The sequence below is a fragment of the Pseudopodoces humilis genome, chromosome 28, assembly GCF_049639895.1.
Source record: "Pseudopodoces humilis isolate 2021_Gansu_Grassland_sample_001 chromosome 28, ASM4963989v1, whole genome shotgun sequence".
NCBI lineage: Eukaryota > Metazoa > Chordata > Aves > Passeriformes > Paridae > Pseudopodoces > Pseudopodoces humilis.
In genome coordinates, this window is record NC_142227.1 from 5576027 (window position 1) to 5598388 (window position 22362).

Below are 22362 nucleotides of genomic sequence, written 5' to 3' on the forward strand. Positions count from 1 at the left end.
CCTCTGTTCCCTGCAGTCGTCTGCCCAGAGAGCTATCGAATATCTCCAAGGATGGAGACTCTATAATCTCTCTAATCACCCTGTGCCACTGCTCCGACAGCCTCTCTGTAAAAAAGTCTTTTCCCATGTTTTGAGAGAGCCTCCCGTGTTTCTTGTTTTGCCTATTGCTTCTTGCCTTTTCACCAGGCACTTCTGAGAAGAGCCTGGCTCTGTCTTCACACTTCCCTTAGGTAGGTATTGCTCTACTTTTATGACACTCACGAGCCTTCCCTTCAGCAGGCAGCAGTGGCAGCTCCCCCAGCCTTTCCTCAGGGGAGATGCCCAGTCCCTGCATCATCTCTGCACTTCTTTGCTGGACTGGTCCGTGGTGCTCGTAGTGAGGAACCCACAGCTGGACACAATTTGCCAGCCGTGCTGAGGGGAGGCTCCCCTCCCCGAACCTCACCAGGCCAGGACAGGCACAGCAGTGGCTCGGGTTCACCTCAGGGCTCGGCAGAGCCCTCAGGTCCTGTTCCGCAGAGCTGCTCTTCAGGAGGTTGGCCGGCCCCCTGTGTGTCCTGGTGTGTGAGGTTATTCCTCCCCAGGTGCAGGACATTGCATTTCTATTTGCCGAACTTCATGATGGGAACATCAGAACATCTTTCCATCCCGTTGAAAGATTAAATTAAATTTAAAGATTCAAGGGAGCCTTGAGACTTGTTTCAGTGGTATTTGGTGAAAAGACAATAGGCAATGGGCACACATCAAAAGACAAGAAATTCTATTTAAACAAAGCAAAGCGTTTTTACAATGGGTGTTATTGAGTGTTGGAACAGTGTGTGGAACCGGCATCCTTGGAGATGTTCAAAATCCAATCAGACAAAGTCCTGAGAAGCCTGTGCAAGTTGCTTCTGCTCTGAACAGAGGGGTTTGACTGTGGATCTTCAGGGACCCCTCAGCCAAACTAGTGGTACCACACAGGAGTCTGCATGGCTGGGAGGGCTGGAGGGGTTGACTAGATGGCAGATGCACCCCAAGTGGACTGTTAGGCTTTAGTGGCCCTGGGCAGCCTCCCTCAGACCTGCTTATCACTTGTTTTATGGTCTGACTTCTGAGTCTCTGCTGTTGCCTTTCTTGGGTGCTGTGGGACTGGGGGTACTCTTTCTCCAGTGTTATAAATAAAACCAATGTTCAAATTATATTTTCTTGTTCTAATCCCAGTTTATGTCCCTGGTTAAGTTGTTAAAAAGTGCTTACTTGTTTTATCCCTGCCTTTAGTCATTTGTACCCCCCCTTATTCCCTTCCAACCCGTCGGGTAATTTAGCCGCTGCTACCCAGGACAAACTTCCGGATTTCCCATAAAGACTTGCGCATGGGTGCATATTGAAATCATTACCACCTGGGAATAAAGACAGTCCTGGACAACGAGCCACTCTCAAGGAACATCTAGAAAACCACACTATGGAGGCAGCAAGGACCTGAGGAAGCTGGGTACGCCAGTCTCAGTCCAACGAGCTGGTCCCCATGACCTAGGCAGTACCTGACCGGGAAGACTCCCCTGGACTATTGAGCCAAAAGCAAGGTCTTTGAAGGGTCCCTGTGAGGATAGGCTCTAGTCCTGCCAACAGCTAATGGTGACAGGCCTGTGTGATCCTTCTCGCAGACACTGACCATTGGGTGCAGCACTCACCCTGAACTCCCACCTTTAGGCCCTGTTCTCTCTAATAAAGGCTTGGTAAAGGGAGCAGGAGGTTTCCTAGCCCTTTATTTATGTCACCCAGCAGCCCTGTTACTCAGCTTGTTTCCTGTCCATTAGGGAACAGAAGACAAGAAAAAGGGATATCAGGGGGGCAACAAACACCTTTCACTTTGTGCAGATGCCATGCCATTAATGCAACATTTTAGTAAGTAATGAAAACCCATTACTGTTCAAGCCTCTGGGACCTCTTCCACATAATCTCTTTTGGGGGTGGATTTTCTAGATGGAAGTATGTGCCTGTGTACAGTATGGTGCAGATGAAGCAAACCTCATGTAGCTTTGTCAGTTTATGGACATATGCCAAAGATAGCATCAAATAAGAAGCTTTAGGGAAAGGCCTTGTCAAAATCTGAGATTAGTATTTGACCCATGAGATAGGCACATGGAGATAAGAAAGTATAATACTTCATGTGATAAGTAATGTCTCTGGCTTTGGAAGGTCACAGTCCTGAGGAAAAATAATAGAAAAAAAATCATGGAAAAGTATTGTGGAAAAAATTCCCTTTATTTTTCAAATATGGAAACTATCTGTATTAACACTGGAAGTAACAGCATGAAGAAAAAGCCCTCAGGAATTAACAGAGTCAAATTGCACAAATACCATGAACACACTGTACAGTACTGATCTCCAGTTCTTTGAGCAGAGCAGAAGGACATACAATTTCATAGGCAGCTCTGACTCCTGGAAAAAGGTGCATGTATCACATACATAAAATGACATGCAGCCTAACTGAAAATCCGTATTCTTCCTGGATTTTCTCTCTTCAAATTAGTATTGAAGAGTTATGTCCTTATTCAAGAGCTACTTGTGTATTTACACATTGAGATAGCTCTCTGCTTCATGCCATTTATAATCATTAGAAAGAGATCTGTTTGCAAATATGAGAAACTTAGAAAGTTTCTGCAAGTTGAAGCAGCAGGAGCGCAGTAAAGACTGCATAAGCTCACAAATATCTGGAAATTTTAAAAGATGGTGGATAAAATTATAAAATACCTTTCAATTATCCAGTTTTAAAGGCTGAGTTAGTACAAGGTCAGCACTGGATTTGGAAGGAGTACAAATACTTTAGTATTCTTGACTGAGCTCTGAAAGCTTGGCCTTTGCCTATACAGGTGCAGCGTGGATGCGGATCTTTGAGATGTGTACAGACAAGGACACAGTGGAGAATTTTTTCTATACATTGAGAAGTTCTCATTTCATCACCAGCAGGTACAAGTCAAAATTGGCATGCATTGAGCTCCTTTCTGGGAAATCTGGCTTTGAAACTCATTTCTGGAACGAAGTAGAACAGCCTCAGTTTTTTAAGTACAGGGTTAAATTAGTAAATCAAGGTGGGCACCAAAATGAAATATGCAGCTTTACACATAGTGAGACTGTAATATTGGCTTTCCTTCTTGGATTAGTAACAAAAAAATTGACTCAGTGTATAGGTATGCTTGCACATATGTACCCCTTTCATATATATGTACAGATATATATGTAAGTATATGCAAATTTCTGACAATACTTTGATGTTGAGGTACTCTAAACAGATAATCCCAATCATAATCTGGTTAATAACATAGGTAAACATCAGAGCTGAAATCTACAAACTGAATTCTGAAATTCCCAAAGGAAGACTGGTTTGCATTGTTGGAAAATGATGCCTCTACTTGTTTGTGCTCTGTTAATCTTGTGTGGAAAGCAGGAAACCACAAAGGCTTGGTGCTTACCACTTTTTGGGAACATCTGTGAACATGTGGATGCAATGTGGTATGGAGAGTCCCTTTTGTGATATGTGTACATGTCTGCTAACAGGAACTGAAAACAGGTTAGGCTCCTGCTGAGTTTTAAGTATCATTAGGATCCTTTCAGATAGCTTTTAGAAATGATTGGGCTGGAAAGACCCTCTGTGATATCTAAGCCAGAAAGTATGTGCATATATTATAAAGCCAGAAGGGACCCTTATGATTTTCTAGTATGACTGTCTGTGTAACCCAAGCCATAGGACTTCCCAGAATTAATTCCCGTTTGAGCTAGAATCCAATCCAACAATCTTCTGATTCATCCTTCAGTTTGCCCTTTTTATACAGGAAGTCTCTTCAGGATTAGAATTCAATGTTTTCTTGAAAAGTTGGACAAATAGTCTGAAAAGAAAAAAAAAAAAAACAAACCAAGAAGCAGTTCAATAAGGACAAATTGAAATTACTATATTTCAATAATAATAATAATAATCAACTGCACAAACAGAGACTGGGAAATTGCTTGATAGGCAGCAGTCCTGCTTAAAATGATATGGGAATTATCATGTATTACCACTGGACTAGTGCTGATGCTATCATGCTGTTGTTAAAAAATAAAGCACTTAACTGGGTTTTATAAGCAGGTCTGTTCTTTATGAAGGTTTAGACTCGTCAGCTGAGCAGTGTTACTGATAAGCTTGTGCTGTCTTAGCTCACTATAGATACAAGCTGATGCAGTGTATCTGAAAACTCTTTGATTAAGATCCAGTCCTCAGATAGAGCCATCTCATCAAAGGAAGAGTCTAACCTTGCTAAGAGTTAGGATAAGATGAACAGACTTGAGTTTGCTGTATGTATGCATCAGGGACAGTTATCCTGATCAGTCGATGCATAGCCTGCTAACAACCATGGTAACATGAGTCCGAGGTCTAAATCTTAACGTACAGAAAATATTCTTTCCTCAGTGCTCAGTAATAATAAATCTTTAGTTGGATTGTTGTGTAATTTTTAGTCATTCCACTTCAAGAAAGATGTGGAACACCAAGGACAAAGTCCAGAGGAGAGGAACATGAATGATTATTACCTGTGATATATACAGGATCTGTTTAGTCTAGAAAGGAGAAGAGCAGACATTATAAAAGTGTTCAAACAAGATTAAAAAAGTGCTACAAAGGGAAGGATAATAATTTGTTATCCAATTCACTTGCCTCCTGCTTGAGTAGATCTCTTGTCAAAATAAGCAACCTGCCTTCGACAGTCAGCAAACAACTTGTTGCCTTACAGTCTGGAGCTAGCCACTGCTAAACAGAACTACTGCACACTTCTAGTTACCATGTTCTACTACCAGTCTTACATGAAGGAGATGCATCTGTGCATTTATCTCAGGTTCCAAATAATTGTCCAGCCCATAAAAATACTCTGCCTACAGCATGACAATGTGGCAGCACCTATATGTAACCCTGCAGTTTCTGAACAACTAAAAAGAGCCTCAGGATCTAGCTTTGAACATCTCAAGAAATGTGTTTGAGGAAGCTTTGTTAGGGAGGGCAGCATGGGCAGGTGTGCAGTTGTGATTGGCAAAGTTGACTCCAGCAATGCCTCTGAGGTCTTCCTTCCACGATGTGCACCTCTAAGTGTATGTCTATGGCTAGGGATGAAAAATATCAGTGTGTAAAGCCAGGGTAGAGGGGTGTAAGTGACATAGTGGTTTTGGAATAAAGAGCAGACCTCAAGTGAAAACTTCCCAGTTTAGATAGTTCCTTGGTGGGTCAGGAAGCTGCTCACTGCTATTCCTGCTCTTAGCCATTGCTATACTGCAGTAGCCCCAACACTGTGGATCCTTAACATCTTCCTGGCTGAGTTATAGACATTCATTTTCTGGATGTTCATGGATTTGGATGTTATGGAACAAGTCCCAGTGGTCCTGTTCACTGGTGTGAGAGATACCAGCTGTATTCCTGGCCATGCTAAGGAAAGGGAAGAGAGCATGGATGAAGCAGGTCGCTACTTCTATCTTTAGACTCTGAGATGTTATGGATGTAATGTGGGCTTATGTCCAAGTGTGTTAAACAGAAGCTGAATTCCATTTGGTAGGAATCGAAAAATATATCCTGAAATATTAAGTCTGGTATCTGTCAAACTTGTGCAACCACTAAGAACTGATTTGGCTCTGCCTATAACAGATAAGGAGCTGTGGAAAGACAGAGGTGTTTGAAAGCACATTCTAGAGCAATGTGACTGAGAGGAAGTCACTTCTGAAAACAGGCAGAGATGACCACAGGAATCATTTCCTTAGGAATCCTGTGATGAGGAGTGAAACTGTTTTCTGAGAAAATCTGGCACAGAAGGGAGTCATTCCTGGCATGGATGTCCTACTCAGCTGCTCAGATGGGCAAATTGTTCTTAAACTTTGTGTTTCCCCTTCTGGTTTCAGCAGGATGAGAAGAGCTTGCTAAAGAGAAATGCAGTTAACTGGTTTTTGGCAAACCTTGTTAGAGGGGAGAACTTTTTCAAGACTGAATAATGGATATAATAATTTTTTAACTGTTTGCTTCTTTTACAATCCTTTAGGATCTTCCACTGATGAGAAGCCTGTTGACCCCTATTGGTGCTACCAGCCATCTGTCCCTGCTGTATGATCCCACATTCCTTCAGGAGGTGGGTGACTAGTATCTGCAACCAAGTAGGTTGCCAGTGGAGCTCTCAGGAAGCATCAAGTGCATATCTGTGCAAACACCAGGAGTGTGAGCAAGGAGGTCAATGCTAAAAGCTTGTTTGGGTGAAGGTACTAACCAAGTGAAGACTTTGCAGCTGTATCTTGCAGGACAGAGTTACAGCAACATTTTGGTGCCAGCTGACTGATGGTGGTGCTCCTGAGTCATGTGGCTAACTAGTTCAGAAATAAAGGAGCTCCTAGTCCAGCTCCTTCACTGGGTCTTCCTTACTCAAGTCTAACTATTTGGCCTCATAAGAATGACTAAATCAGGCTTTCTTTGCAGTTTAATTTTCTCCTCTTTAATGCCAGTCAGAGAGAAATAGGGGAGCAACAGGATTAGGGAAGACTGCATGTGGCAGAGGTGATAGAAAAGTCTTTGTCCTCCACTCTGGACTTCTGTCTCAAGTTTTCGCTTTTTACAGCATTAATTTGCGCTCTGCTGCCTGATTTCACAGCGCTGTCTCCCTCCTGGAGTGCCTGTGGGTGTCATTCTGTGGGCAAACCAGGTGGGAGAGCTGTTCTTTCTCCTCTGTCCCAGATTTACCAAGTTCGCAGTCTTGCGCATCCAGCTCATGCCGGGAGAGATGCTCCACAATGCCAGCCCCGAGAGAATCCCCCAGGACATTGGTAGTTGTTCTGAGGCGGTCCCTGAAAAATCAAAGAGAAAAACGAAATACAGTTTCAGAGTAGCAGCTAAGGGGATGAAGATAATTTTAAGAAGCATCTTCAGTGAAACTTTTTCTACTTTCTAAGTCATTCTAATAATGGATACTTCAATGCTGACAGGAAAATAACTCCCAGAGAGCCTTCCTTGATTGACATCCTTGAGCTCAAGCTTCACATTCATTCCTGTTTTATTGCACTTCCAGTTTCTTACTGAAAAGTTTTGGACTTGACACCAATGAAGAGGAAGGCTGCTTTGTTTCTATATGGACACTGTCCTTTCCAAAGGCCTTGCTGCAGAAGACCTCACCACATCTGTTAAGTTGCATTTTGTTTTACAGAAAGTGCTGAAATTCTGGTGCAAACCTATGACAGCACTGCTGTGGACACAGATTTCCTCAGCATGGACAGCATGCACTAAGACAAGGCACAAGATTCTTTGTGCAAAATAGCACATCTAAAAGATGCTTTGCAATGAGATATTCTTTACAACCACAACAGTATGTCAGAGCCGCGGAAGCTGCCACCAGTCCAGCGCCCCATCAGATCCTTCAGTGATAATAGTGGCACCTGATTGAAATAATCTACTCTGAGTAAGCACAAGAAGTAACCTGACTTATTAGGAGCTTTTCCCAACAAAGTCTGTTCTTATGCACAATCCACAGGAGAAGTGAAGGTGTTCTGCAAATCTATTTCCAACTGGTCAGCCATGGCTGGGAGCAGATTTTGGCTGTTATGGCTACAAACCAACAATACAAGATACAGAAGAACAGAGGAAATACTGACAGTGTATCCATCTATCAGGATTTTGGTGTTTGAGAAGACAGAGAGGTGGGACTGTGCACAAATGCATTCTTCAATCTGGTTCCTACGAGCACTCCTATTTTATTTAAAAAGGAAAGAAAGCTGAAATGTAGCAGTGTGGCTAACTGCACCCATGTAAACACTCTTCAACTATGTACAGCCCAATCTCATCCCTCTTTCAGTGTTTGGTAACCCAGAACTATCATTCTTAGTGTGGATTTGCTTATTATTGGCACAACCTTTTCCTATGACTCTGCAGATAATTTCTGTGCGCATTTTAAATAAAGCAAATGGAGGACATTCTGTTTGGTCACCAGGCTGATCAGCAAGTGACATCCGATGCCTTGAGTCACTGAAGCACATGGCGAAGACTCCAGCATGGGCAGAGAGGGCTGCTGTGAAAAGGTCTCAGGAATACAGGCATGCTTTAAGCTTAACTGTACAGCTTAGTGAGCCTGCTTTTAGCAAAGACATCAGAAATATAGATAACGTCTGTAAGCACTGGCAGGAATGCACAGCAGTGCATGCCTGCTGAGCAGGGAACTTACAGAAACCAGTCCACAGCGATGATCAGTGTAATGTCTTCAGTAGGCAGCCCCACTGATGTCAGCACTATAACCATTGTCACCAGTCCTGCCTGGGGAATACCTGCGGCTCCAATGCTGGCTGCTGTGGCAGTGATGCTGGAGGGAATGGGAAAGCAGAGCTATCAGCAAAGGGAAGAAAAGAGTTGGTCGCATTTGCAGAAATGTCAGGAAGCAGCTCAAACTCATCATTGTTTTGGCAGCCTTTCTGCCCTGATCACCAAGAGGGATGGTGACACATGAGACATCAAGACAATGCCAGGCTGCCCCTGCCAGACACCCCCTCATAACAGACTGCACACCACAGCTTTTCCTAAGACCTGGACATGCAAGAAGGGCTCAAGTGGAGCCTCAAATACATGGTGTCCACATGTGCTTTGACCCCTGGAGCTGTAGTACAAGCCTTCTTTCCCATACTTTTTTCCATATTGTCTCTTCTGAGCAAAAGAGGAACGTGATCACACCTCAGATAAAACAACAAAACTGAAACCCTTTCTGTAGTTTCAAAACTCTTTCAAAAGTCACCTTATTGTGATGATTTGCCCAAAGTCAAGTTCATAGTTGTTGACTTGTGCAATGAAGATGGCTGCAAGGGCCTCATACAGAGCAGTGCCGTCCATGTTAATTGTGGCTCCCACAGGCAGCACAAACCTCGTGATGCGCCTGTCCACACCATTGTTTTCTTCCAGGCACCTGAAGGTTATGGGCAGAGTTGCTGAGCTGAAAGGAATTTACAAAACCACATGAATTGCCTGTATGCTGACTTTGGAAGAAGGACTAAGCCTCTGCCTGGTTTTTGACCTTACCCACCTGCTTTTTCACCCTGTCACGTGAGCCAGAGGCCAGAAGCTGCTAGGAGAAAGAACAGTCTAAGCAAAGCTTCCTCAGATATGATGCACACTGCAGTTGCACATTCTGACATGTCTTTTCTCAGGGGGTTGGGACAGTAGCTGTATAACCCTGAGGCTGATGATGCTGGTATAGCACCAAAAGAAGGAGGATTCAGGGTAATAGGGCAGAGCCTCAAGACCAGAATTCCTTTTTCTGCTGTTAAAAAAACTTGAGCCCTTCCTCATCCCTCTCAGTCCATAAGACAAGAATCACATATGTTTGAGAATATATCTTGCAGGGAAAGCAAAGAACTGTTTCTGAAAGAGAACATGAGCAGGAAAAATGTTACGTGTTATGGTATGAGAATGTATGTGGAAGACCCTGCTATGTGCTTGCCAGGACATAAATATAACAAGAAACATAGCACTTAGTGAGACAACAGTTACCTACCATCTCTTGTTTTGGCTGTGTGACATGGCAGTCAAATTTCACTCTCCTGGGAGAGACGGATGTGAAAATGTATGCAAGTACATGTGTGAGAGGTATGTGCATGTGGAATAATGCTGTGATTCAGCAGGATATTTGTCCTGAGCTCAGCATTTCAGTGGTAAGCAAAGTCAACCTCATGTTCTGTCAGGAGGTATATGGGCCATTCAGTGATGGTCAGAGCTAGTCATGTGAGTAGGGCTCCTGAGCAGGACAGAGGGAACCTTTCCACTCCCAAATGAGTTTGTCTGGTTCACTGCAAAAAGCCGCTAGTGCTAGAAATTGTGAGACCACAGTGCTGCATTGAGAGCAATGGAGTGCTAAGATGTAGTATCTCTGTCAGCCCAAACCCCACTCATACATAGCCATCATACCTGGAGGAGGTGCCCAGGGCTGTGATGAGAGCCTGCAGGAGCCCTGCAATGAACACCCAGGGGTTTCGGTGAGTGACAATGAAGTACAGCAGGGGCAAGATGCAAAGGGCATGAATGAGGAGTCCAACGATAACAGTGAGCGTGTACATCCCCAGCTGGCCTCCCATCACTGCCAGGTCATCCATCTCCAGGATTTTGCCCGCAATTAAAAACATTATCCCAACTGGAGCATACCTGTGACAGAAACACAAGGCTGATGGTCAGGACTGGCTCCCACACTTTCACACCAGCTTTAAGACATGCTGTCTGTGTTAAATAAGTCAGCATACCATAAGTGCTCACTGCGTCTAATCACTGGATTATACTACTGGTTTCTTTTCTAGAAACCTGGAGAGAGCTGGGATTTGTTCATCCCATGGTCAAAAATCAGCTCTTGGTGCATGCCTGGGGACCTGAGCACTCTGTTTTGCACACAGCATGGGCAGTGGTGGTTTCCTCCTCGTTTTGGGTTTTCTACATTTCTACAACACTCTTTGTAGAATTGATAAGGAAGGTTATGTAGAGAAACTTTCAGAGTTCCTTCCTTTCCCAACAGAGCTTGGGCTGACAGTATTTTTTTTTCTCCTGAGAGGCACAGGAAAGTACAGGAGAAACAGGGAATCAGGGAGTAAAAGCAAGAGTGTCCTATAGGCTCTGGGATATCACCCTTGCTGTCTTCAGATGCTCACGTTTAGGGACTATGAATATCTAGGGATTCCAGATATGGCGAAACAAGCACTGGGCACATCAACACCTGTAAAAGCAGCCATGGCTCATATAAAACCCCATTTTGAGGTACCTATCTTTTCCATTTCTCGTGCCTTTTCCCTCCCCTCCATAACAATGCAGCTGACAAGCAGCAGTGAGCCTCCACAGAAAAGAAGATGTAAGTCAGATATGGAGAGAATCATGGGTACTAATATAATAATTGGACCAAAGAAAATTCCAGCTCTGTGGCCACACCTCTAAGGGCTGGGCCTCTGCAGCTCAAGAGCTCACATGCAACTCATGCACAAGGCTCAGAGATCTACATGCCAAACTCCAGCTTAGCCTGGGAGGTTTGGAAAAGTTTCAGGAAAGGATTTAATAAATATTTCATTTCCTCTGACCTTCCTGTTAGAACACATCCTTGGCTGCAGCCAGTGACCAGATCTCCCCAGGAAAAACACACTCCTGGGAGATGATCTGCAGTCTGTGGCTACAGGAAGGCATGCACAGGCAGTGTCCAAGTGTAACCAATGTTCTATACATAAACACCCTGCCTTCCTTCATCTAAAGGGAGGTTTAAGGAGGGGTGTTGAAGGTCTCTGTAGTAGTATGCAGGTCTACTTGTTGCACTGTGCTCATGCTCCTGCTTCTGTGCCCTCAGGCAAGTCTTACCTGTTCTTAGGAAAGCAAAGCCCCAAGTTCTGGTTCAGACATGGAGTAAAACATCCTGGGGGAGTGGGGCGTCCCAACATCTGCTATTGGCTCAGGGATATTCTTCCCCTTTGTGCCTTTTTCTGTAAGGCCTGTCCTGCTGTGCTCAGGATTTTGCTCTGAGATACAAGACGGTGACTTAAAAGACCAAGGAAAAGAAGCTGGAGGGATCTAAAATGGGAGAGGGTGTCAGGCTGACAGATTTCTTCCCTGTCAGACATTTGAATGTATTCTGCCAGACCTGCATCTATCCTCTTTTGCAGTACCTGACAAAACTTTGAGCCTTAACAGGGTAAAAAGCTTAAATCACAGTATTTTGTAAAAAGTTGCCTTCTAGAGTAGACTTGTCTCAGCCTTGTTTGTCTGGACCATGTGTCATAGGTAGCCTTGCACAGAAAGCAATGAGTAGCTGAGCTCCAGAGAAGTCATGATCTGGGAAACCTCAAACTGAGAGGTTGATCCTCAACCCAGCTCAGCTCTCAGAGCTACTGCATAACTGCAAACAGCTGCCACACTGAAAGCAGGAAAGGGGCAAAGGGTTACTGTGATTCATAGCTAAGTCAGACTCCTGGAACACAGCTGGAAGGAAAGCCTTTGGTGAGAAAGCCTCACACCCTACTCCTGTTGGTAAGGCTAAGAGATCTTCCACTCCAGCTCTCTGGTCTTCCAAGGATGTTTCCAGAAGCCTCAAGAAAAGCAAGTCCTGGTGTACCTGATATTTCTAAGGTAAAAACAAAAAGAACAGGAAATGAAATGTGAACAAATATCCCATCCAGACTTTTCCCTCCAGCTTAATGGAGCCAAAATAGAGCTGTGCCCATCTGCTTTTCCTGTCTTGTGCATGAAATCCTTAAAGCTACCCCACTTCTCATCATGTCAATGGAAACTGCACCTGCAGACCTCCTGCTCCAACCGGCCGTGCTCCTCACCAGATGATAATGGCCACCAGCCTCATGATGGCTTCGTTGAGGCAGTTAAAGAACTCCCGCAGGGCCCGTCCCTTCTGCTTCATGCTGCCGATCATCAAACCGAAGCACATGGAGAACACTACCAGTCCCAGCGCATTCACCCCATTGGCTGAGCCTGGGATGGGAATGATTTCTTCAAAGGTCAGCACCTCGGAGATGGTTCCCAGGGCATGAGTGACATTCTCCATGATACTGGTGAAATTCTCAGGTACAGGGATCTGAGTGGTTGTCACACCTGCTGTGACATTGCTGCTGTGGAGGATGGTTCTGGTGAAGACCCTGGTGCTGTACTGAGTCTTGTACTGAAAAGACACAGATTATCAAATGCACTCACAGGCCCTAGTTCAGATGATCAGAACACATGCTAGGCTCTTACATCCCTTCTTAAAGTAAGGAGAGTACTGCAAGTTGCTGCTGACCGGTGTAGGAAACTTGCTTTGCCTGTTCTCAAGGTCCCCAGTGTAGTGCTTTCACCAGAAAGTTCAGAGAGTTCATAGAGCAGAGCATCAAAAGAGACCATTAGAGGATCTCATATCATGAGGACTGAGATATTCTGGGTTCTCTGATAACCCCCTGTGCTGCTATGAAGGGCATTAGCACTGCAAAAGAGACAGATTCTTGAAGAATCTATTCCATATCACTGCCAGTTCAAGCCTGCTACCTGAGATCATGCAAACCCTTCCTGCCTCTCTGGGATGGGATGGAGGCTGAAGCCCCCATGTACAGACAGTTTGAAAAGTTTGCATGGGGGATGCTATAATACAGACTAAAATCTGCAATGCCTCCTGCAGCAGTCAGACCTGGGGAATAAAGTGCTATTCCATCCCTCAGAGAAGTAGATAGGACCATGGTCCAGGGCACAAGGCACAAAGATGAGATTTCATACCTGTTTGAAGCAAGCTTCTACCAGGTTGGGCGGGAACATATTCCTGCAGTAGATAAAACAAGGAAAGCATTATTGTTCTGTTGAACTAGGAGGAAAACATGGACTTCCTGGCCAACTTCTTTGTCCTGGAGCAGTGTCTGAGGTCACAACTTTCACAATGTCCACTTAAGCCCTTTCAGTCTGACTGACAGAAGAAGAGAATATGCTGATCTGGACCCAGCACCTCTTGCAACTTGTCAGACATCCACTGCATGTTTTCAGACTCCAGAAGGTTATTCAAGTATGTGGAAAGAGATGCCCTGGGATAAAGGTATGTTGTAAAACCATCATCAAACACAACTGAACCTTGAAACAATACCATACTACATACTACATACTACTTGCTTTAATACCTTGCTCTCAGCCTCATCTCTACAGCTGTCATGTGAGCTTTCTATTATTCTGTACCTCAAAAATATGGCATTATGCCACTTGAGATGGTACAGCCTTGCAATTCACTGAGTAAGGTCACAGCAAGGGAAGAAAAGGCAATGTCTTGGGAACCATTTCCTTGATTCCTTTTGGTCATTGAAGATGAATATTTGGAGTAGCCTTTGCTGTGTGAATTTCTGAAAGGGAGGTAGCCACTGATGGTTTTCATTACTTGTTTTGTTGAGCACACCATGACCTCTTACATTAATACCTCTGGAGAAGGAGTGAATTCCAAGCCAAGCACTCAGTCTTGGAGTGGCAAAGCCAGTTAGCTAGACTAAGCTAGAAGTAGTAGGCTTGCCAAGACTCAGCCATTAACCTTTTTCCTGAAGACTGTATGCCTAAAGCTGTGATATTTCAAAAGGACACTCCATGGAGGAATGTAATCTCACTGATATAGTCTCAACATGAGACCATTTTGTTTACCTACCTCACTAAGTCCATGAAGGCATCTGTGGTCTGCACCTGCTCAATTCTGCCTTCTCGGTGAAGTTTGTCCTTAGATCCTTTTCCTGGATGTATGATGATCACCATGAAGATGCCGATGAAGACAGCTATGATTGTGGTCACCATGTAGTAGATGATAGCCCGCATCCCCATCTTCCCTGAGACTCTGCTATCCAGTGAAGCCATTCCTGGGGTGTCACACAGAGAGACAAGGTGAGGAAGCCTATCATCTTAGAGAGAAAGGGAAAGATTGAGGAAGATTCAAAAGGTGCAAGGCACCTGCATGAGCTGGACAGGGAGCTAGGGTCTCTAGGAAGCACAGCCTACAAGGAACAGAATTTGGAGTTCAGGGTGATGATGTTGTGGAAAAATATGGCTTGTGGTCATGAAGAAGCATAGTACTGGTAGATCGTAGTCTGCATTTGGGAATGTAGCAATTTTCTTTTAAAGCCCTCAGAAGGGAAATAATCCCCTCCTAGTACATTGGGCCTTTCAGTCCCTAATGGTGGAATGTTTCAGCAAGTGGAACACCTTGCAGTCCCTTCTGCTGTCTGAAAGCTTGGCTGTCTGTCATGTCTTCTTTAAGGATCTGGGTGAGACAAGTCCTCCAGCTGGTGATCAACTTCAACCCTTTTGGACTGACACAAATTAGCCTCCTCTAGGCTGGAGGAAACCTGAAGTTGACTTGGGCAACAAACTTGGAGACATTTGAAGTTATGTAGGATTAAATCCTGGTTAGTGCTCAAGTGCTGGGCATTGGAACCACTGCATTGTGTTCTCCTCAGTCTTCTAAGAAAGCACAAGTCTTCTGCTTCTCTGCACCACTACTGAGCCAGCAGGGGTTTCAGTGTGGAACATGTTCACTGTGTCTGTAGATTCATGCTTGTTACTACTAGCCAAATTAATCCAAGCACCTCCAGTTGGTCACCCAAACAGCTTTGCTGGCCATTGTCTTGGCTGAAAGCAGCAAAAAGCACTTCTTACCTGTAATCAAGCTAGAGACAATGAGAGGAAGAACCAGCATCTGAAGCATACGCATCAGCAGCTCGCCAGGGAAGGAGAAATACTTGATCTGGCGATAGGTCAGCTGGTAGGGCCGGAGGGAGAAGGCCAGGATAATCCCTGTGGATCAGCAAGGGATGAGAATGGAAGTGGGACAGTGTGATCCAGTGGTTTGTCCCTCACTCCTACAATGTGGCATTTCTCTTTCTCACCTATTCTCAGTTCCTCCTCTTCCCATAGGAACAAATACTCATTTTCTAAAAGGCTGTGATCCAGTTTTTATGATATGCTCTCTCTCCCTCTGACATATTTATGTGCAGAAGAGCCTTGTGTAAAACCACAGGTCTCTTTGTTCCTTGTCTGTTCTGCTCTTCTAGAGTCTGTTCCCAGGAGGCTCATGAATACAAAATGCTGTGATGAGAGATATGATCTCCCAGACTAAAATAAGTGTGACTACACAGTTCAGATTCTTTGTCTACCCATCTCTTAAAGCTGAGTTCAGCCAGTTAGAGACATATAGCCTGGATCAAAAGCTAGGGACAACCTGCTATCTGCTAAGCAGATTTGGTGTGCATTGCATCACAGCCATTTGCAGCAGTTCTGGTCCTGTCAGGCTAAAGCTGTGGGACAAATCTGAAAAGCCCTTGTGCCTTCAGCTGCACTCACAAGGTGCCTCTGAAGAAACTTAGATGATTTGTATAAGGATTGGTCGAGTACGACCATCAAACTCTTTCTATTGTAGACTGTTTCTATACTGCAGCTAGAAAGGATCAACAAGGACTCCCTCCCACATATACACTGTCTGTTGGGTCTCTTGATCTTGCCCACATGATGTGGACACCACCTTGAGCTGTCAGCTCATCAGCTTCACCTCCTCAGTCTAACTGCCATGATAAAATAAAACCTTTTTAAAATAAACATTTCTCCATATTTATAAATGGTGCCTGGTGTTGCCACCATCTCCATACCTAGTAGGACCGCAGCAATGGTGAAGAGGACAAAGGCATTTCTCCTGAAGAAGCTTTTAGCACTTTCAGCAGTGATGCTGTGCATCCGCTTCTTGGCCCGTGCCGCCCGCTTCTGCACAGCCTGCTGGAACCGCTGCACCCGGCTGTCGGCATGGAGCCGCTTGGCTGCATCCTCGTTGAGGAACAGGCTGTTGACGTGGCTCTGCTCGCTCATGGTCAGGACAGCTGCTTAGTCCTCCAGGCACAGCTCTGCCTATGCTGGGCAGGGAGAAGTACAGGCAGGAAAGCATAAGATGTGGCACATCTTGCCTTCATCTTTAGGTCATTTCCCTGGGGCCTGCTTACAAAGGTTTATTCAAAGGTGATTAATGAGTTCCTCTGACCACTTTCAAGGAGCAGACCTTGGGGAAGGGTATCTAAAGGTCTGCCAGGCTCTTGTCACTACTGCTTTGGTGCCTCTAGAGAAGCTCTGGCCTCTAAAGCACCCAGCCTGCACTGAGGAGTGGCTTATGTTGGCGTGGGCAGCCAGAGAGGGCTCTATAGCCACCCAGGCTTGTTCTTAGGAGTTTGATCACTTTGGAATGGAATTTATTTTTATCACCTGGCAACAAACCCCTTTCCCATACACAGACTCTTCCAAACAAAACCAAGCAGCAAACAACTTTTCTGATGCACCTCCAAGGTGGACAGGCCCATACCACAACAACTTTCTCCATCACAGTGAGTGGTGCTGGCTGTTTCTGTTTCTGCCTTCCATGGATCCTGAGGATAATTCTTTATTTACTGACTTTCCTTTGAAACACAACAGTAGTATCAAGTAGTATCTCTTGTCAAACTCTACTAATGGGATTAACCTGATGTTCTGTCTTCATAAATACTAAGACTGAAATCAAACCTACTCCAAAGAGATAAATAAAGAACCAATTCTGCTCCATTACCAATTAGCTGCAAGGCCTGGACAGTCTACTGTACTTTATCTGTTTCGTTTTTACTGTTATTTCCATATTCCTCAGAACAAAAGAACAAGGAGGCTACACAGGCAAATCAGTCCCTTCTAGAGTTAGAAGGCACCAGCCACCCACCAGTTCACATAATGAGGAAGATTATTGCCTTACTATGCAGGTGTCATTTTCCTTCTGTCACTGTGCCTTGACAGAGGGAAGGTCTGAAAATTATTCTTGTTCCCAGGAGTTTGCAAACCTAAATTAAGCCAAAGAAGAACAAAGTCACCTTAGCACATCAGCAAGTGCTGGAAGACCTTCTTTGGTGTTCCAAGTCAAATAAGAGCTAGTCCATTTGTAATCCTAAATTTAAATCAAAGAAACCCTCACAAATGAAACTATATTCTCTATAAATTACACACCTAGTATCTTCCATTTGGACCCAGATAAATGCCTATCATGAACTGAAGACATTGCCTTAAAGAGGAACTGTTTCGTGTTACAAGAATGCAAGGTTATGTGCACAGTAGCTGGAGAAAAACCTCCATTCTGAGAGAAGGTTTGTTTGCATAGATGCTAATGCCTTCATGAGGTTCAGAACAGCAGACACACCTGAGGTGGCCCAGCCAAGTCACTCTAAGCCCCCCCAAGGCTAAGCTGTGCAAAGGCCACTGGCAAAGATGATGGGTATTTGCTGCAGGAACCTTGCAGTGCTGCTGTGGTCATTCCAGCTTTCAGATCAGCAAACCGCATTCCATGGATTTTGAGCCAGTTATTCTAGCTTGATCAAGCAGTCCATTCCTTACTTTACCACCCCACTTTTATCTGTTGACAGAGACAATACACACCAGAAGTAGTGAAGTGAAAGACAAAGTGAAAACTTTGCCTGTTTTCCTTCTCTTCACTGCCAGTCCTGCTTTTCACAACTACACATGAGAAAAAGGAACTGCAAGATTCAAGTTTATTGAGATTGTGCCTCCTGAACCTGGCAGTAGGTTTAGAAACTATTAATTCAATCCCCTTGTGTTCCACAATAAACTTGTATCCTGTATAGCCTTCCAGATACAGAGCTGAACAAATTACCTGGAACAGGTGACACAGGAACACACCCTGGTGGGTTTGAATGTCTCCAGAGGGAGACTACATGACCTGTCTGGGCAACTGTTCCAGTCGTCTGCCACCCTCAATGTGAAGAAGTGCTACCTCATGCTGAGGTGGAACATTTTGTGGTTTAGTTTCAGGCCATTACTCCTTGCCTTGTTGCTTGGGCATTCAAATGCTTCCTAACGTCCAGTCTGATTGTCCCCTGGAATGACTTTGGGCCATTCCTAGTTGTGCTTCCTGTGGATCTCAGAGAGAATAGTCCAGCACCTCCCTCTCCACATTCCCTCTTGAGTAAGTTGCAGAAATCAGTGCTTCCCAACCTTCATTTCTCTGAAGGAGACAAACCCAGAGCACTCAGCTGCTCCTTGTAGAACATGCCTTCCAGCTCTTCAGAAGAAAGTTCACCCTCCATTCCTCTCCTCTGGACATGTTTGAGGACCTTCACATCCTTTTTCAATGTTGGGGCCCAGCCCTGCATACAGTGCTCCATGTGAGGCTGCAGCAATGCTCACTACTATGGGATAATCCCCTCTCTGGACCTGATGGTCATGCTATGTGTCATGTCTTCAGCATGCAATTTGCCCTCTCAGCTGCCTGGGCACACTGCTCACTTCTCTTGGGCCTGTGGCCAATCTGCACCCCCAGGTCCCTCTCTGCTCTTCAGCCACTCCTCTCCCAGCTTAGACTTGTACTCAGTGTTACTCCCTCCCAGCTGCAGAAAATAGCACTTGGACCACTTCCATTTCATGACTGAGATAGCCCAATGTTCCAATTCACCAAAATTCTCCTTTGAGGCCTCTTGTTCCTCAGGGAAATCAACGACACCTCCCAGTTTGATATTGCTAGCAAGCTTGCTAATGGGATATTCAATTCCTGCATCTGGATCATGGATCAAAATACTGAACAGTACTGGCCCCAGTGTTAAGCCCCAAGGACACTACCTGTGACCACTTACCAGCCAGACACAGCCCCATTCACTACAACCATTCAAGTCCTGTGATCCATCTGGCTCTTCACACACCACAACTCGCCCCTCCCACAGCTGGACAACTGTCAAGAAAGATGCTTTGAGAGGCAGTTCAAAAGCCTCACTAAAAGTCAGGAAAACTGCATGTAGCACCTTCCCTTCATCAACTTGGGGTGTGACCTCATCCTAGAAAGAAATCAAAGTGGTTAAAGAGGACTTTTCCTCTGTGAACCCATGTTGAAGATTGCATTATTCTTCAAATGCATTTCAGGAGTATTCAGTAGGACCTTCTCTATAATTTTTCTAGAAATTGAGGTTAGACTCACAGGTCTTTGTGTAGTTCTTTGTGTCTTCCCTCACACCATTTTATGGATTAGAACAATATTGGCTCACTTCCCAATCATCAGGGAAGCCATGTGGCTGCCTACAGTAGAACAGATTGCTGTCCAAGGCAATCACTTCTAAAAGAAAAACCACCATATAAACTTTCACACCCCAGATACTCTTTTTCTTACTCCCAAACCACTCTTCATCAAATGACCCAGCACACATTGGTAATGTGAAGTGCTGGCTTATTTTGATGTGGAAAGCTCCAAGCAGTTTAGTGATGTCAAAAGTCACATTGATGGCTCTAAAATCACCCACCACAGACTTTCTACACACAAACCAAAGAGGAGGGGATTTGATTTTAGACGGGCACGGTTAAAGTGAGAGGCGTGGCTTTAAGTCCCGGGAAGAGTGGATTCCACCCCTCTGCCTTGGGGGATGTGCCCTATAAACCCGGGAAGAGTTGCTCCACCCCCAAATCCCTCATGGGGTGTCAGCCCGAGGTGTTCTGCCCTTCTTGTGTTGCTATTCATTGTATTCTGCTGCATTAACCCTCCTATTGTACCCTTACTGGTTTGTGCCCCGTGGGCTTCTCCCTTGCTTTGTCCCTGTTAGACCCAGACCCTAAAGTCCACCTTTGCTCTACCCCATAAAACCCACCACCCTGCCTCTGTTCGGGGCTCTCCATCTCTGGTTTATGCTGGGTTAATTCCTGTGTTGGTGACACCCCAATAAATGGATTCCCGAGTCTAACCAAATGGAGACCCATCTTGTTGGTTTCCCACATCAGTCACCAGTGGCTGAACCCTCCCTGGACATGATGCTGTTGCAACATGTGATGCAACACCCAAGGAGATTTCCTACATGGGGGGAGGAGTGCAATAGAGCTTAAGGACTTAGAAAGAGCTAGAAAACAGGGAATCTGAATCAACTGCAGTGCATCTCTTCCAGCCTGTACTGGACATTGAAGAACAACTGTCGTCTTTATCTTTTGTCTCTGTTAAAGCAACCAACATCAGAAAAGCCAAAATCAGAAAAGCATCCAGTGTGCAGCATCTTCCCGTGAGCATGTTTTAGAGGCAGAGAGTATTAAAATTCTAGTTGAAAGGAGATAGGAGATAGCCATGGCACACTCAGAGTGCTGGAGGGCCAAATGTGGGAGCATCAGGAGAGGTTTGCATCCCCTTTTCACAAATTGTGTCATTTTGGTCCCATGAAGTTCCACACTTTTACACTGAGAGTAAAATATTGTACAAAGCAGAGAAACTTCTTGAAATAGTATCTTGAATGTAATCTTTCACTACAGGCTCCGTAAAGACACACAGCCTCCCACATTTTGGCCACGCCCCTCTCCCAGAGAAAAGACCAGCTTGTTTAAATGGAGAACCAGGGAGAGCAGAAATAAAAAGCAATCTTCAAATGTATCTAGTTGAAGGAAAACCCACATCAGTAAGAATATCAGTGTCAGATCATTCAGGGTTTAAAAAAACTTTTGTCAAGGATCATGTATGAAAGGTTTTTAAAGCAATGGATATGAAAGGGAATGAAAGGGGAGATCCCTGTTTCATCATCACTTGTGGTGACAGGCTGCCAACAGAGATTTCAGTTGTGAGGTCCAAAAAGAAAGTGTGTGGAGGGCTGAGCTGTTCATCTACTCACAAGTGACAGGAAGAATGATCTGCTCTATGCAAAAATGAAAAGCAGTAAACACAGAAAGAAAAACTCTTAATTCCAGTGACTCACAAAGAAACAGGAAATACCACAAAAAAGTACAGACTGACAGAAGAAAGTACTAGGAATTATTTGGGAGACATTAGGGGACAAAGAAGAAAATATTCTATCCCTGAGAGGATGAGTTCCTCCTAGTAGTTGATACAGTGCTGTGTTTGAAATTTAGGGTGAGAGCATGTAACAAGATCAATCTTGGACTGTATAGTGATAAAGTGAAAATGCCAAGACATGAATCGCACTTGTGGGAATGATACAGCTTTCACATGGCAACATTAAATGCTTGAAACTGTTGAGATTTTTTTAGTATTTAGAAACCCATATACACATCTTAAATATTGCTACATCACAACAACAGAAACGAAAATGAAATTATTTGGGCAAATTTCAAGTTGCTTGCTGAAGAAATTTTGCATTTAAGTCAGATTCTAGGAAAGCATCTATGAAAGTCTTCAATGACTTACTTTCTTTGTTGTGCAGGCTCAGCTTCAGAAAAAACACAGCCAAGTCTGACATCATCACTGAAATTTTCCTGCATTCAGTTATTCAAACATCAAGAGGCAGGCTGTAAGTATTTAAAAATTTTTCTTCATGTGCTGCTAAGTTTTGTACTGTCTTTATTAAGACAGTTTGCATCCATGGGAGCCCACAAGCAAGCTCCCCCTGAGCTGTGCATATTTCAAGCTGTCAGCAGAGGTGAAGCGCACACTTTCCTCAGAAATGCGCTGGTCATGAATCCAGTCTGTCCACTGGGCAGGCAGGTCTTAAGTCTATGTGTTCCATGGTGCTGAGGAGCCCTGCAGAGCCTGTGGGTGTGGTGCGGGTCACTGGACAGTGTTGGCATGATGCAGAGCCCAGTGCTGTGGCAGTAGGGCTGCATCTGAGGCAGGATCTAGGGGAGCTGAAGGAGATAGGTTGTATCTGCATATGTAGATCTACACAGCAGCATATAGATCTGCAGAGGGAGCACAGCTCCACATGGAAAACATCTTCCAAGAGGTCAGGGCAGTGGTGCTGGTGAGAGGTCAGTTCTATGTAGCAGTGATACACTGAGTTTCTGCCAGGGAGAATAAGACAGTTCTGCTGCCTGCAGAGAAGCTGTTTGACTGTTTGGGACTAAAGGGGACTATTCTCTGTTCCACGTGAGCTTCTTATGCCTTAATATCCCTTTGCAAC

General features: G+C 44.6%; 1 protein-coding gene across 10 annotated transcripts in view; it reads right to left on the bottom strand.

Moving 5' to 3' along the window:
• Nucleotides 1–2223: 2223 nt before the first annotated feature.
• LOC102100089 (excitatory amino acid transporter 4-like) overlaps nucleotides 2224–22362 on the bottom strand; it is a 37018-nt gene continuing 16879 nt past the window's right edge. For 3 of the 10 annotated variants that reach the window (XM_005531373.3, XM_088067690.1, XM_088067691.1), the window contains 9 exons: nucleotides 16120–16377; nucleotides 15134–15271; nucleotides 14133–14337; nucleotides 13232–13274; nucleotides 12307–12647; nucleotides 9920–10153; nucleotides 8754–8948; nucleotides 8193–8327; nucleotides 6590–6825 (listed from right to left, as the gene is read on the bottom strand). In XM_005531373.3, coding sequence (XP_005531430.2) covers nucleotides 6627–6825; nucleotides 8193–8327; nucleotides 8754–8948; nucleotides 9920–10153; nucleotides 12307–12647; nucleotides 13232–13274; nucleotides 14133–14337; nucleotides 15134–15271; nucleotides 16120–16333 — 1704 coding nt within the window. In that variant the 5' untranslated portion in view covers nucleotides 16334–16377 and the 3' untranslated portion in view covers nucleotides 6590–6626. Of the gene's footprint in view, nucleotides 3867–4545; nucleotides 4573–6589; nucleotides 6826–8192; nucleotides 8328–8753; nucleotides 8949–9919; nucleotides 10154–12306; nucleotides 12648–13231; nucleotides 13275–14132; nucleotides 14338–15133; nucleotides 15272–16119; nucleotides 16378–17234; nucleotides 17320–19119; nucleotides 19180–22362 lie in introns of those variants that run through there. The other 7 variants (XM_088067697.1, XM_088067696.1, XM_088067692.1 and 4 more) reach the window with 7 other exon arrangements.